This window comes from Haliaeetus leucocephalus, unplaced genomic scaffold, assembly GCF_000737465.1.
Source record: "Haliaeetus leucocephalus isolate CR32 unplaced genomic scaffold, Haliaeetus_leucocephalus-4.0 Scaffold657, whole genome shotgun sequence".
Taxonomy (NCBI): Eukaryota; Metazoa; Chordata; class Aves; order Accipitriformes; family Accipitridae; genus Haliaeetus; species Haliaeetus leucocephalus.
The window spans coordinates 6,281,181-6,296,349 of record NW_010973093.1 but is presented as its reverse complement, the minus strand read 5'-3'; the positions used below and the strand labels follow the sequence as shown (position 1 = coordinate 6,296,349).

At 45.3% G+C, this 15,169-nt stretch overlaps 1 protein-coding gene across 3 annotated transcripts in view; it reads left to right on the top strand.

Annotated features, from left to right (window-relative positions):
- MAP2K4 (mitogen-activated protein kinase kinase 4) overlaps nucleotides 1-15,169 on the top strand; it is a 100,353-nt gene that overhangs the window by 55,954 nt on the left and 29,230 nt on the right. For 2 of the 3 annotated variants that reach the window (XM_010579453.1, XM_010579454.1), the window contains exons 3-4: nucleotides 225-399; nucleotides 10,585-10,704. In XM_010579453.1, coding sequence (XP_010577755.1) covers nucleotides 361-399; nucleotides 10,585-10,704 — 159 coding nt within the window. In that variant the 5' untranslated portion in view covers nucleotides 225-360. The remainder of the gene's footprint in view (nucleotides 1-224; nucleotides 400-10,584; nucleotides 10,705-15,169) is intronic. The other variant, XM_010579455.1, reaches the window with a different exon arrangement.

Here is a 15,169-nt window from a genome sequence, read left to right as displayed (position 1 = left end):
AGAAATTTTTCCTTAATTGAAGCTGTGGGCAAGCGTATGTCATTTTTGATTTAACATTTTCCCTCACCCCTGCACCCCCTACCCCAACCAAAATCCTTTGTGGAGTCAGATTGTTGCTGTAGCCTTTGTGAACCCCTCTCTTCTAATGTTTAATCAAGTGCTGAAAAGAGAAATTTACAGACTATTTAAAATGTGGAAAAATTGCTTCCCAATATTTTTGACAGAGAGAGACTGAGAACACACAGCATTGAATCATCAGGAAAATTGAAGATTTCCCCTGAACAACATTGGGATTTTACAGCAGAGGACTTGAAAGACCTTGGAGAAATTGGACGAGGCGCTTATGGTTCTGTCAACAAAATGGTCCACAAACCAAGTGGGCAAATTATGGCAGTTAAAGTAGGTGATGCCCATACTTACATTTGTACTTCAGTCCATTAGGGATGAAATGTGATGGAGAATTAACGTTCTTCCATCTAGCACCCATCTACTGCTCTTTTCTATTTATTTCCAGTGTAAAGGCTGCTATGTGCTGAAAATACATTGTATAATGGGCATATTGTCAAGTGATTTGTGAAGCTCTCATAATTGCTTTTGCCCTTTTGAAAATGCCTGTCAGGAACCTACTGTTTTGAGGGGATCACATGTCTCTGGAGACTGATAATGGGGCATAGGCCTTTCACCTCTGGGTCACTGGTTCAGATACAGCCTAGGCTGGTGGTAGGCACAAGTTGACATCTAATAGCTTCTTGGTGTCTTTTGTGAAATCAGGTAGTGACTTAAAATCTGCTTTTTATGTAAGCATGTGCAGTGGTGTGGTCTCACCAGGAGGAGCTGGAATGGAGTGGACATCTTCTAGGGAGTGTTTTTGCTCTTGCTGATGTATGGTGGAGTATCTTTGCTTTGTGTTTACCATGCCAGACCTGCTCTGGAGATGGAAAGCGTAGCAGTTTTCTGGACTGACCATTTCCTACCTTATGCTACCCAAAACCTCACCTTAAAACCAGAAACAATATGCAGCCTCGTTTCCCAGCTGGGTGATACAGAGTAATCTTTGTCTTGTTGCAGCAGTGCTGCTTACTGGGCATCTTTGAGGAGCTGCTTGTCCATCAAGCTGGGTGAGGTGGGCAGCAGTTATTCTCTCTCTCTCTCTTTCTCTCTCATCTTCATCCTTTTCTTTGCTTGCTGCTGCCTGGTAGCTAATGACATCAATCTTTTATCTCTGTTGTTGATATCAACTGTCAGTGCTCCCATGGCTCCCATGAAAGAGTATAAGTGAGCCGTGTAGGAGTCTGTGTTGCTCTCTTTCCCAACTCTCTCTGCCTTCTTTGGAATATTCCCTGAGCTGATCTGGAAATGTTCACTCCTGCTGGCCTCAGATGCCAGGTAGACATGTCTCAGCCCCAGCTCTAGCTGCTGTGAATATAATTCATACTTGTCTCTAGAGTGTTGGGTTACTGAAGTAACCACCATCCTTTGATTTTCTCCAGTAAATACTGACTTCCTCACAGCAGTGGGATCACTGGCCAGGTCTCTGAGTGGTTTGGATACCAGGCAGTGGTGTTTCAACCTGGTTTTGAATCCCTAAAGTTTCCAGTGGAGCTAGAGGCTACCTGTAGCTAAAGGCTTGTTTTTCTTAGTTGTCTTTGGTGGAACTTGTAGATGGAGTTTGCAGATGATAGGTTGAAAACTGCAGATGTAGTGAAATGATGCCTGGGCACCCTCAGCTTCTCAAACCCAGGGTGTGTGACCCGGGTAACTATAGTTTTGCTGCTATAATTATGATAGCCATGGGTAAAACAATGCATACCTATAGCTGAGTGGCTTTGTTATCCGCAGCTTTGCAATGGGTACGGCTGTGCTGAGCAGAGCGCTTTGTTGGATTAGCTAACATCATCGAGAAGGATGGCACAGAAATTCTGTGGTCCCAGACTGTGTTTGCGCAAGGGGTGTTCAGCATTGTAGGATAATCTTGTCAGCATTGAGAGTCTGTGATGCAGGTACAGCTCCCATGTGGGAGGCAGAAGGCACCAATGCGTGTTCTTGAAGCACATAGTCGGAGATGACATTGCACAGCATGTTGACCTGGCTTTCCCAAGGGAAGAGAGGTGGTCTGAGCTTCAGGGGGGTGCTGGGCTTGGGTGCTCACTTTTAAACAAGTAAAACCTGATAGGTTTACAGTGTCTAAACTTTGAAATGTCAATGTTGTGGGCTGGGATAGTGCCACCTTCTTTTCCCTGAATCCACTCTCCTGAGGCGGGCATGGCTAGGCCTGCAGGAGAAGGAAGGTTGGAGGGTCTGGGCAACCACATAATTTCTAAAATGTTAGTGGCAAGGGACTGTTCTGTTTGTCCCAGTGGGGATAAAACACGAAATTGAGTAAAGAAGACCTGTGGGTGGAACAGCCAAGGCAGCAGCAGCTATTCCACAGCTTGGATGGTAGTTGTTTGAGATGAGGTTTCAGGACAGGGCTGAGCTTGGACTAGTGACTAGTTCATCCCAAACTATTCAGCCTTTTGTCAGATTGCTGTTGCTTTTGGGGCAGCCAAGGTTGTGCATTAATCTGCTTGCTCCTGTTCTATTTAAATCTGCCCTGTGGGCCATCCATGTTTGGGGCTGTCCACCTCCTGCTCCCTCTGTCTTCCCTCAAGCCTGTGGTGTTCTGACAGCTTGCAGAGTTATTGCTGTCTGAAGCCTCAGCTCCCCACCTGTGTTCAGGAAAACCAGCTGCTCTCCACGGTCTCTCCTTGCTCTACAGGCAGGGACTTAACTTGTTTTCTTCTCCTTCAGCATAATGCCCTTCTGTAAGAGAAGGTCGAGAAGGTTTAGAAGGGGGATCGTGATTTGAGATGAAAATGTGTCAGTCTGGTGATTTGAGGTCTTGGCAATGATCTCAATGACATCTGCTTGCAACTCTGTGGTGTGTCACCATGCTGTGTGCAGGGCATCAGGAATGCTGCCCTGCAACTAGCTGGCTTGTGAAGCCAGTGTCTCTGGTTATTTGGTGGTACTGCTGTCCCTCTCCTGTGCTTCCCCAAGAGCAACATCAGCGCAGCAGGCAAATCATCCTTGGAAGGACATTCAGCAGTAGGAAATAGGTTTATGGAGGCCACAAGCCAAAAGCTGGCTGTTCTGTACTGATGAGTGAAACACAGAGATGGCTCCAGAAGCTGCTAATTAGATGCAGAGAAAATTGGAACAGGGGCCTCCCCCAGCTGCTCCTCCATCCTTCTCCACCACTACCCAAATTTCCACTACCACTGCTGCAAATTTCCAGCGCAGTCAGGTATCTTCCTACCTCAGTTCTGGAAGGGCCAAGTCCTGTTTGCAGCTACCATGACCCGGCTGCATCCCTTGTGGCTTGTCAGCCCCTTCTGCCATAGGCAGATTCAAATTCTCCTTGTTCCACAAGCGTGCAGTGTGAAATGTTGCTCTTGCGCCCATCCTGGAGTCTTCCTCTGGCTGATGGCAGCTCCTGCTGTGTTGAGGTAGCCTGGTACCTCTGGGCACTTGTCCTGCTCACCACTTGGCCTCTGCAGATGCAGCTGCCAGAGCATACCCTCAAATTCTGTTTCCAGCTCCTTCCTCTGGCTTTTTCCAGCCTGTCACACAAGGAAGAGCCTTTGGTTCCTTGAAGCGTGGTTTAACTTAGCCTTCCACTTTCTCCCCACTTCTTGCGTGTGGCACCAGTGCCGGCAGGGCACACGGGCTCCTGCTGTCCCCAGGGGCTCCCCGAGCACAGCCTTTTTGCTGTGTTTCTTGTCTATATTTCTTACCACTGCAGGAAAATAATTTCTGAGTGCTGAAATATCACTGAAATAACTTGAGATCTGCAGGTGGAGACACCATTTTCTTTCATTTTTTCCTTTTATGCATTTTGCCTCACCAGCCAACGTATGGATCCTGGCAGATGTAATCCTGGCACCTTTAACGAGGGTGTCTAGCTGCTCCCACAGGCAGGGCTGCCAGGCCCCTGGATGAGTCAGAAAGCTTTCATCTGTGCTTGAGCATCAGCAGCAAAGGAGGAAAATGAGCCTCGTTGTGTCGCTGGCATAAAACCACTGCAGGAAAGCCTCAGCTGGCGGAGCATTGCTGGGGAGAGGCTCGGATGATGAGCTCTTGTCCCCAGTCCTGCTCCTCCCTCTCCTTCAGCCTTTGTCATTCTGTACCTCTATGAATACCTATTCAAATAACAAAAAGACATTATGTGCCTCTTCAGGAACAGGCTGGAGGGGGCTGCAGGAGCAGGGACCTCACATTTGTGAGGCTGCCAGCTGCAGCAGGTTGGTTTTGGAGGCAAACAGTTGCAGTTTTTGTTGTGATGCTTTTGCATCCCTTATCCTTTCTGCCATAGAGAGCCTCTTCCTACAGCCATCAGGAAGAGGGGAAGAGGATAAAGGAAAGAGGAATCCAACTCAGAGGATTTGTGTTCAAACCTTTCTCATTTTTGTCCCTCGAAAATGTTGCATTATGTTTTCCGAATCTTAATAACAGACAATCCTCCTATTCATTAGGTCCCTTCCTTTCTCAGATAATCCTAGAGATGCAAAGTCTCTGTTTGCTCTGGGTACAGCTGGCATTGCGGTCTTCCCTCACTGGAAAAAAAGTATTCATTTTCTTGAGGATTTATTGGCATATAAGGTCAAGACTTTTCCAGGTGGGAAAGAGAACAGCCTAATTTTGTCCAGTGCCAGTTCTGTCTCTGCAAACTCACAATTGCAAGGCCAGTTTGCACATGAACTCCTCATGTCCTTGGCAGGTTTCTCTTCTGGGCTCTTTGTTTTCCTTGAAGAAGCCCTTGCCCTGGCTGGCATTAGCCTGCAGCACCAGCACTCTGTAATACTGCCTGGTCTGGCTTCCAGTTCTACCCAGTGTCCTTTGACTTTGCTTCTGGTTACTTGTTTTCTCTTTAGTCTGTTTTTGCCCAGTCTGTGGCAGTTATTAAGTGTCTTGTGAATAATCTCCTGGGCTTCTTTGCTCCTTGGAGAACGCTGGTCCCCTCTCAGGGTTTGCTCCAATGCTGTCACTCCTGGGTTTATCCCAGAGACTTAACAGTATGTGTAGTTCTCCAGCCTGCTTTTGTATTTGCCCTCTGACATCACCTCATGGTGCTGTCCCAGCTGCCTCAGGGGGCTGTGCATCTCATTTCATGAGGGTACCACAAATTCAAGGAACAGGACTGTCTTTGGCACATTGGAGGAACTGTAGAGAAGTCCCATTTTATTTGGGTGAAATGGTTTTCTTGGGAAGCTCACCAGGCAGCTGGGGGGTTTCTTCCTGTCCTGAGGTTTCCCTCTGGCACTGGTGATAGTTCACACAAAAAAAGTGCTTTAAAAGACCTTTGGCATACTTGGTTTTTCCGGACTGGTATAAAAATACGTAAATTAAGAAAAGCCCAAACTGGAATGAAAGCTGGGGAGTGTTCTCCCTGTTGGAGCAGGACACTGCTTTTTGCCATGTAATACCTGGTGTGGGTTTTATTAGCCAGGGTACTTAAAAAGGCCTCTCAGAAGCTAAGAAAGTTTCTTGTTTGAAGAGTTCACAAGATAAATAAGCAAGTATTTAAAATAGGCAACCTTCCATCTCTTAGGTGGTACCTGTGCAGGTCAGGAGCCTGAGCAGTGATGTCCTGAGCGTGCAGGTGGCTGGCAGGAGACCTCTGCCTCCTGCTCCTCTCCCCCTCAGCCCCCCTAGCCCCAGGGGACCAGGCAGGTCCTTTCTGCCCTGCAGCAGGGAGCGCCTCCGATATTTGGGGTACAGTATTAGCAGCTTCTGCCAATTCCTTTTCAGCCAGCTCAACTAGCTGAAAAATACACTGTCAAGAGACAAGTAGAGTGTTTTGTGCTTTGGTTGACCTTCAAGCTTCCTGTCATGGCCCCATGGAAACATTTTGTACCTCTTTTTAATTGAATTCTTTTTCTGTCAGAAATAGTTACAGCTAGGAGAGTAAGCCAGCTGGGGAGAGGGCATTTTTGTCCACAATCCTTGTGTTTGGTTTTCGCCCACCCCAAAAGATGTAGTGATTTTCAGCTGTATGCCATAATTTTCTGTATCTTCCAATATCTATTGTATAAATCAGCCTAGCTGATTTAGTCCCACTCTGCGATATTGCCTAGTCTCGTCTCCAGTTCCAGCCAATGCCTTCAGACATTGTTGCTGATTTCTTGTTTCCTCTTTAGTCTAGCAGTATTTTTGACCAGATTACAGGTTGTCTTCCACTTCTTCTGCTCCAAACTTGTCCTAAGAAAATCAGAAGCAATTTCAAGATCAATTGGGTAATTGGAGAAGCTGGCCAAGGCACTGTCTCTTAACAGAGATATGTAAAATTCAGGAGGTCAAGCCTATGTCCATTAAAGATCCCTGTTCTTCCCGGAGAAGCCAGTAAGCTGTGGAACCATTTCTTGTTCAGAGCACAGTGCCTCTTTTGACTTGTAGTAGTCAGTGCTTACTCTTTCATCCATAGCTTTAAAACAGATGTTCATGTCTTTGGCTTTCACAGGTTTTCTCTGATGGCAGTCTCACAGCTGAAATAGGTTGCTAAGTATCAGATATCCCTGAGAGCAGAAATTTAACGTTTATTCATACCTCCATAATCTCTCCGTCCTTACCTGGATGCCTGATAGCCCATAAAAGCCTGCCAAAATGACACATTAGTGTATTACGCTCAGCCAAGGGGCAAGTTTCTCTGTCCTTCCAATTTCCCATATGACTTCTGAAGAGAAGTCTTGGGGCTTTTTGCAAGCTAGCTTTATTGCAAATCATCATTTCCATTCTTCACACAATTAGGTACCCTCTCCCAAGTTGACTCCTTATGGTTTATTGAGCAGAATTTTCTGTTTTGCTCATCTGTTTGGATAGCTGACTGAGAGTTGGGGAAACCAGTGCTCCAAGCCCTGCTGGTAGTACACTGGGAAGGGAGTGAATGAGTAAGGGCTAAAAGGAAACGGTGAGAGAGAGTGAGAACCTTATTGTAGGAGGTGGGAAGCTAGTTGTGATCAGTGGAAGACCTGACATACTTCTGTCAGCAGTAAATGTGTTTTGGATGGGTAGATAAATATTCTCGTCCTCAGCAGTGAGTGGGCAAACCCCCTTTTTCCTGCTGGTTTGGTGTCCTCAGTCCCTGCCATCCCCTGGGAGCACCAGCCCTCCAGTGGCACTGCGAAGCACTGCTGTGCTGTGCTTTCTGCTGAGGACACCTGTGAGCCTGGTATGCAGGACAACACTGTGTTGTCTTGTAACTCGAGTTGGTTTTCAGTTTGGTGTTTATAGCTTTTTTTCTTTTTTTCTTTCCTTTCCTTGTCTTTTTTTAACTGGTCACTACCCACTGCACCTGAATCTTTTTGTGTGCATATTGGGGCTGGGTGATGTCTTTTCTGTTTTGGGTCCAGTTTCTGGGATCTGTCTGCTTTTAGGTTTGAGTGTGGTCCAATCCACAGCATAGCTTATCCTTTTGCTGTTGATGCTGCCCAGGGCATAGCTTTCAGAGCTCTTGTTCCTGATATCAGAAGGCTTTGTCCTAACATGTGTTTGTATTAAAAGGGCTGGAGCATTTTCTCCTGGAGGATTCAATGCAGTTTAAGTTTGAGGCCAACAAGGAACTGTTAAAAAAGAGGCTTTCCATAAGCCTCTACTACAAAAAACTGCTTTTTCCATATGTGGCTTGTTTGGCCATGTCAGTGACTACATGCAGTAGAGAGACCAGGCTGAGAAGTGTAAGACCTGAAGCTAAGTCAGACCTGTCCATCCCTGTCTTAAATGGTGTCTTCAGGCTGTTGCCTCACCTTGTGTCTTCCTTCCCTGCTATCTCCCATGTTCCTGGGGCAGTCTGTCTGTGGTAGCTGCTTGTCTTGCAGTCTGCCTTGGAGCTAGATAGCAGATGGTCATTATGACTTGTGTACTATTTGGGTAGTGGCTGCTGTTGACTTCAGTTACCTTTTGCTGTTTCTTCCTTGTCTTGCTGGTGAACACTCGTTCCTTAGCTGGTAAATTGGGACCGCTGGCCTGCAACAGACTCCCTGGTGCACTCCAGCTAAACAAAGCCACCTTTTCCAGCCTGGGCTGACCCCAGCTCAGTGCTATGCTGCATGCTGCTCCTGATAGTTTTCCCCCCATCTTGAATTTGCCAATCTCCAGTCTCTAGTACTCGTATGAGACCTCCCAGTCTTGCATCATGTCATTACCTTCACTCCCTGAAGCAGTGTTTGTTGGTGATTCCATGCTGGCTTCTCAAGGTGTCCTTTGGCTCCTGTGTCTGCCTGGATGCTCTGCCCTATAGCTGACCCACTGTCTGTCCTCTGGGTCTTCTGCCTGCCCTTTCTCTTTCTCCCTGGGGAGATTGTGTTTGGGAAAAGGAGGAATCTTTGGGTTCAGTAGTGTTCTGGGGTGCTATTAAAATTGCCTCCTCCATACAACACATTTCACATGCTTTCCAGAGTTGGAAAAGTAACAGCAGAGAAGGAAATGTCAGAGGTGAGAGGAAATGCTCTCAGGGGAAGTTGTGGAGTTTGAGGAGCACACTGTGGGGATGATTGTGACAGGATTGTGCAGATGCAAGGGGAATGCAGAATGGGGGCTGGGGAGACTCCCAGATGACCAGGAAAGAGGCTTTTTGGAGACACATACAGAGTTGGCACAGAAGGGAGATGTGAGTTACAATATGGAAAAAAGCGCCTTTTGGTATTGCTCCTCACCAGAGGTGAACTTTTCAGAGGTGTGGGTAGCATCACAGTGAGAGACTAAACTATTCCTCGTAAGTCCCACCATGGTGGCTTTGGCATCCATCATCTTTTATTGAGGTCAGAGCAATGGCATTATCATTTCACACAGTGCTGATGGTGTGCCACCTAGAAAGAGACATTCAATCTGTTCAGCCTTTGATATCTCAGCAGGGGGTTGCAGTGATTATATGGTGTAGACGCAAAACAAAGAAATAATCAAACTCATCAGGCTTCCTTCAGTGATGTGTCTGAACTTCTGTGAAACAGACTTGAACCAGTGACCTAGAGGTGAAGCATTTTAGTTTCATTACTAGTCCGTTGAGCAATCTTCTTGCTCTGTTGTGACTACAAAATCCCAACCGCTCAGTGGCATCACAGGGCATGGATGTTACAGATTGTGGGTGTGCTGGGCAAATCTCTTGCCAGTTTTCCCAAGTACTCTAGAATTCAATGGGGGGGAAAGGGCAATACGAACAAGACAATTACTGGTCTAGGCCAAACTAGAGCTACTAGAACATTAAGAACAAGTGGTGAAATACCAAAATATCAGGATACACCAAAGGTAAGGAAAATTATAGTGTCGATACTGTCCTCATTTTGTGTGGGTCATCACAAAATAGTCTTAAGGTACATTATCATGCACTGTTTCTCAAATGGTGCTATATGAATGGCCAACCTTGAAAGTACTTTCATATACTTAGTCTTGTGCTTGCTAATGTGTGTGGTCTTGATGCCACCAGCAGTTGCTCACAGGGCAGTATTGTCGGTGAGAGTGGGAGATGGTGTCTTGCAGATTTTTCCCACAACCTTGAATAATTTTTCTTTCTTGGATAGCCAAGTAGTTTTTCTCCTCAAGGAGGGTCCAGGCTACCTCTGTTGCTTTGGACTTCTTGCCAAATTTTTTTCTTGTTTTTTTTTTTTTTTTAAAAGATTTTTCAACACGAGTCACACCTTCAGGATCACTATTTCCTCACCTGTGATTCAGGGAATGCATTAATTAGTGCAAGATGTTAAATATGTCTGTAAAATCACATGAAAAACTGGGGATGGTCTTCTCCATCCTTCATTTAGCAAGGTTCATGTTTGAACACGTACAGTTTTCTGTTTTCAAACTTGCATTGTTGTTTTAAGCCCAAATAAGACTTTCCTTTATATATAGTGTATATATAAAGTATAGTGTGTGTATACATATATATCTTTATATACATGTAGCATATATACATACATGTATACATATATATAAAGTATCTTTTATATAGTGTTAATGTTCCCTAGGCTAGTACTAGGTAAAGAATTGTTAGTTTTATGAGAAGAGCTCACGGGACTATTGCCCGCCATTAGCATTACCAGAGCAATGTGTTCCCTCGGTTATGTGACCGTCCCTTTTCACCGTGCCAGCCATGGCGGAGGCATGGTAGAAGGACCCTTTTTGTCTTCTGTGCTTGTCTTAGAAATTTTAAACATAATGTTCCTTGATTAAATTTCAAAACAGCCTTCGAGCCCTGTCCAACATGGCTAAGAACTGTGTGGGAATTTGTTTTGAAATGAAAGCCTGAATGTGTTGTTTTGCTGTAGTTTTTAATGAAATCTCTGCTTTTTAATTTCATTCTGACATTTCATCTGAGAGTGTTGATGCTCATGAGAGGACTGGGGATTTTAGAGTCTGAATTAAATGGCTTTAGGGGTTTTCAGTTATATTTCTTATTTGAGAACACAGCTTAATTCTCTAGAGTGTGTTTGAGCATGCCTTGGGGATTGCCTGCTCAGCCATGGGTTTGGGGTCCCTGGCATGCTTCTCCAGAAGCGGGTCTGAGGATACAGTAATGGCATGTAAGTGATAAAGTCTCTGCCACTCTTCCTCTTTCAGAGAATTCGGTCGACAGTGGATGAAAAAGAACAGAAGCAGCTTCTGATGGACCTTGATGTAGTAATGCGAAGCAGTGACTGCCCGTATATTGTTCAGTTTTATGGCGCACTCTTCAGAGAGGTGGGCACTCCAAACTTGCTTCATTCATAGCAGAGTTTGGTTTTTACCTTCTTTTTTTCTTTGCAGTTTCCAACTTGGATAAAGAGGGGAATGTTATTTATGTTAGGTTTCTTAGCTCTCCACTTTTAATCAAGGGTATTTAACCAGGAGACCCAGACGTCTGGGTCCTACTGAGCACATACATGCTATTCCCATGCATTGTTATGTCTCTCTGCGTATTTCGGTCTCTCCTTCTTTCCTGCTTTTCTTCTCTCTTGATGAGGTCCAGGTCTGTGGCTCCCCCACAGAGTGTGTGCTGCCGGGTTCAGCGCAGCTCTGCGGCACAGCACTTGGACACAAATGTGGTTTCTGTCAGCGCTTGTGAGATGCAACCATGTGGAGGACCTGTATCCCTGTAATGAAGGTGATTGCTGTGATAGTAGTCACAGCTCCCCATAAGGTTATCTGATGTATGTATGTATGTACATACCCAGGCTGTGTCAGAGACTCCCAATGGACATGCATCTGCCTTGAAGTGGTTTATACCTGCAGATACGTAAGAAAACAAGGGGCAACCATGGTGGGTCAGACCAAAACTCCTAGCAGGATGTTCTGTCTCTGGCAGTGGTCCACAGGATCTGCTTGCAGAAGCACGTGTGATACTTTGCCATAGCCTTCAGTTGTATGTAGCTCTCTTCTGAGCTAGATGTGCTGTCTTTGTGCTCGGTGACTCTTACTGCATTTCTTTTCCATGGAAGTGTTCAGTTTGCCCTTGAATACATGTACATTTTTTGCATCCATGGTGCTCCCTGAGAGGCACTTCCCTTGGTTGTCTGCCCCTTGTTTGAAGGCCCATCACCTTGATTCATTCTGAATTTTCACCCTGCTGTTTTGAGTGGTGCCCCTAGTGCTTCCCCTAGTTTTTTTATTTGAAGAGGTGGTAAACAGTTGATCTTTATCCATCCTGTCCAGGCCACTGAGGATTTTATGGACAGTTGCCATATTCCCCCTCTGTCATATCTTACCCAGCCTGGTAAGTGCTAGCCTGTGTCATACACTGAACCCCTTCCAGACCTTTGATCATCTTTCTTGCTGTTCTCTGCATCTTTTCCAGTTCTACTCTGTCCTTTTAGGACAGAGACCAAAATTGCATGACTGTTCTTGAAAGGAGAAACATCTGCAATAGCTAGTCTAGGGGCGGTAATTTTGCTTGGCTCTTTTATGTACCTAGATAGTGTGTTCTGTGGAGTGGGTTTATTCAGTGTGATACTTTGATGAGTACTTCCAACTGAAGAACAGATTAGAGCACTGAAAGCTATGTCAGATGACCACCATTAATCCTGACATACTATAGCTGTTCATGGCCAGGAATATGATTTTAATCACTGCATGTTTGTGACTGTTTTAGCATCTACTTATTGTAATTTAAGGTAGATATTACACTGCAGGGCAACAGAAGGTATCCTTCTATCTCCTTGTGTTTTGCCCAGGCACTCCCATAGCTATCTAGCTTCGGATGACCAGTAAAAACTGTTGGGAAGCTGGCCTTCTCCATGCAGCCCAGACAGTCTTATGCCATGGTTGGAGGCCAGTCATTAGGCTGAGCTGAGTCTGTTCAGTACAGGCACAAGGAGAGGATCATAGCATTGGTGAGCAGTACTGAATTGCAAGCGTTTGGTCCATTTGCAAGAACAAGAGTTTTGGAGAAGATGAATGTCAAAACCTGACTACTGCATCCCCTTCCTCCAGAGAGCAGCAGCTCCTGCAGCTGTCCTGCAGGTGTGGATTATTCCTCTTCCTGTAATTACTCTGGTGTTGAAGCTGGCACAGTATAGGGGGATAGACATGTAGCCTTGCCTGTTTTCCACTACTTCAGCACAAATCCAGTACATCTACTCAAGGGAAGAAGGAGAATAGAGACCCACTGGCCACTGGTCATCTTTGCATGTTATCAGGCATAGCAGCCTGTGCAGAGTCTTGCGGGGTTTACCAGGGAACTGTTAGAGAAAGAAGCTCAATGTTGTAGTTAAAACCCAAAACTGGGACTGAATATTCAATTCCTGCTTCTTAGAGAGCCTGCCTCTGTAATTTTGCCAGGTCACTCCTCTGGCTTTAACTCTCAATCTCTAAAATAAGGATAATAATCCTTCCTTTTCCCATGCTATGCTTTTTCTTATCTGTTTAAACACAAAGCCATTTCGGGCCAGGAGGCATTGTCCATGTTCACACAGTACAAGCTCCTGCCAAGTGTGGAGCCTCAGCCTTGGCTGAAAATTTCCAGCTTTGCTGAAATACAGATGATAGGGCTGTCAGCTGGTGTGAAGAAAAGTCTCTGGGCAAGACAGTGTCTTGCCAGATGGTGATAAGCAACGTGTTCAGAGCTGTGCAAGCCTGTCACCTCTGTGCAGCTCTAGGCACATCCCAGGATATAAGTATAAATACATAAATAATATTAAAGCCTACCTTGATCAGAACCCAAATGTCAGCCTGGCTTCTGCTGCACCCTTTGTCTTGTCCAAAAATCCTGTCAGTCTGCAGCCAGGCAGGGCACCTTGCGTGCTCTGTCTGGCAAAGATTTCAGTAAGGTCACTCTGGGTTATATCATGTTGGTCTCTGGAATCCCCTTTTACCCCCACCCTCAGCATCAGTGGTATTTGTTTTTGAAATGAAAGCAACCTCCCCTCTCCTCGGTCCCATGCTGCCAATGTGATGGTCCAAGTCATGTACCTCAAAGGTACACAGCGTGTGAGCTGGTATGCTTGGATAAGGTTTTCTGTCTTGTCATATTAATTACATGTTCTAATATTTATTACATCTTTTAAAGCTAGGCAACTATGGCAGCAGAGAAGCACAGAAAGGGAAAAAAAGAATTTCACCAGTATGTTTGGACCTGTCTCACCCCCGCACTCTGCTTAGCAGATCTGTTCCCAAATAACTGTGAACAATCCAGGTCACTGCTGCACCATCCCCTGGAGTATAATAGCTCATGGGACATTGCTAAAGACTGAACCTCTCTCAGGAAGTCCTACAGCAAAGCATGTATAAACAAAGCTGTTTGTTCCAGCAATTCAAGGTGAAAAATAAGGAAGTAAGTTCCAAAAGGCAGATCCTCTTGGGATTGCCTGCTTTGAGCCAGGATTCAGATTCTCCAGGGATGGATGGAGCTACAGATGGGAAGTTGTCTTCTGCCTGCTCCTAAAAGGTGAAAGACTTCAATTTGAGCCTCTTTAGAGGAGCTTAAATGTTTAGTGGAGGAGCTTAAATGTTGAGTAGGTGGCTCTCACAATCAGATGATTGGCAAGAAGATTATAACAGCTTCGGGAACAGCAGCAGGGCAGCTGGGCTGTTTTGAAAGGCAGGTAACCTCTCCAGAAGAGTAAGCTGTTGATGCAGAGAAGCAGAGCTAAGCTCTTGCATGCTGACAGTTTGGGGCGTGGGAGTACTAAACCAAACTGGGCAAAACTGTTCAAGGTTTTATTTTGCAGACAGACAAGTATCCCAGCTTGCAGTCAGAAAAGTAACAGTAAATAGGCAAGTTATTGTGGCAGCCACTAAGACTACGAAAAGTTTGATTTGGAAAGGCAAAAAATACTACACAAATATTTCTCCCTAGTGTATTCTGTCTCACTTGTTCAGCAAGCATTTTCTGATAGGGCAAGTATTCTCTGAGAACTGGTCTTGCTTGTCCCTCAGCAGGCAGCATCTTAACACGTATCGTTTGCTTCTTGTTCTTCAGTCATATGGGACATCCTTCTGTTATTGTGTATGTCTGTGTATATAATGTAACATGTAACAATGAAAAAACTACAAGTTGATTGCTGGCTACAGGAGTTAGCTTGAGTTTATTGGCACCCATTAGATGAGATTAAATTGCCTGTTTAATGAAACAGGAACAAAGCTGAAAAAGCAGAAGACAGCTTTTCAGCCTTTGCATGGAGCCAGGGGCTTCATTGCACTGATGCCAGATAGTACACGTGATGGAGTCAGGTCCTCCATGCGACAGCGGCTCTACTCACTTCTGCTCTCCTTGACAAAGCTGTGACCTTCATGTCAGCGTGTTGTACTTCCCCATGATGTTACAGCATCCTTCGTTCTAGTGCAGCTGTTGAGGGGACTGCTCTGTTACTTGGTTCTCTAATGATCCTCAGTAGAAAAAAATCAACCTTTTTTTTTCAATAATGGAAAGAATCCATGTGCACTGATGTTGTAATGTGTGGCAGTTGAAATGGTTTCCATGTCCATAGCCTGACTTCTCAACAGAAGAGAGAAGAAAGTTGTGTCTAGTAGAGGCTGCAGAATGAAGAGAATCGGAAAGAGAAAGGCCCGGAGGAAAGTGCAGAAGGGGTAGTTATACCACTGGCTATATTCATGGTTACACTGGCTATAGAAGGGATTCAGTGGCTGATGAATTACAAAATCATCAAATCATAGAATGGTTTGGGTTGGAAGGGACCTTTGAAGATCGTCAAGTCCACCCCCACTGCCA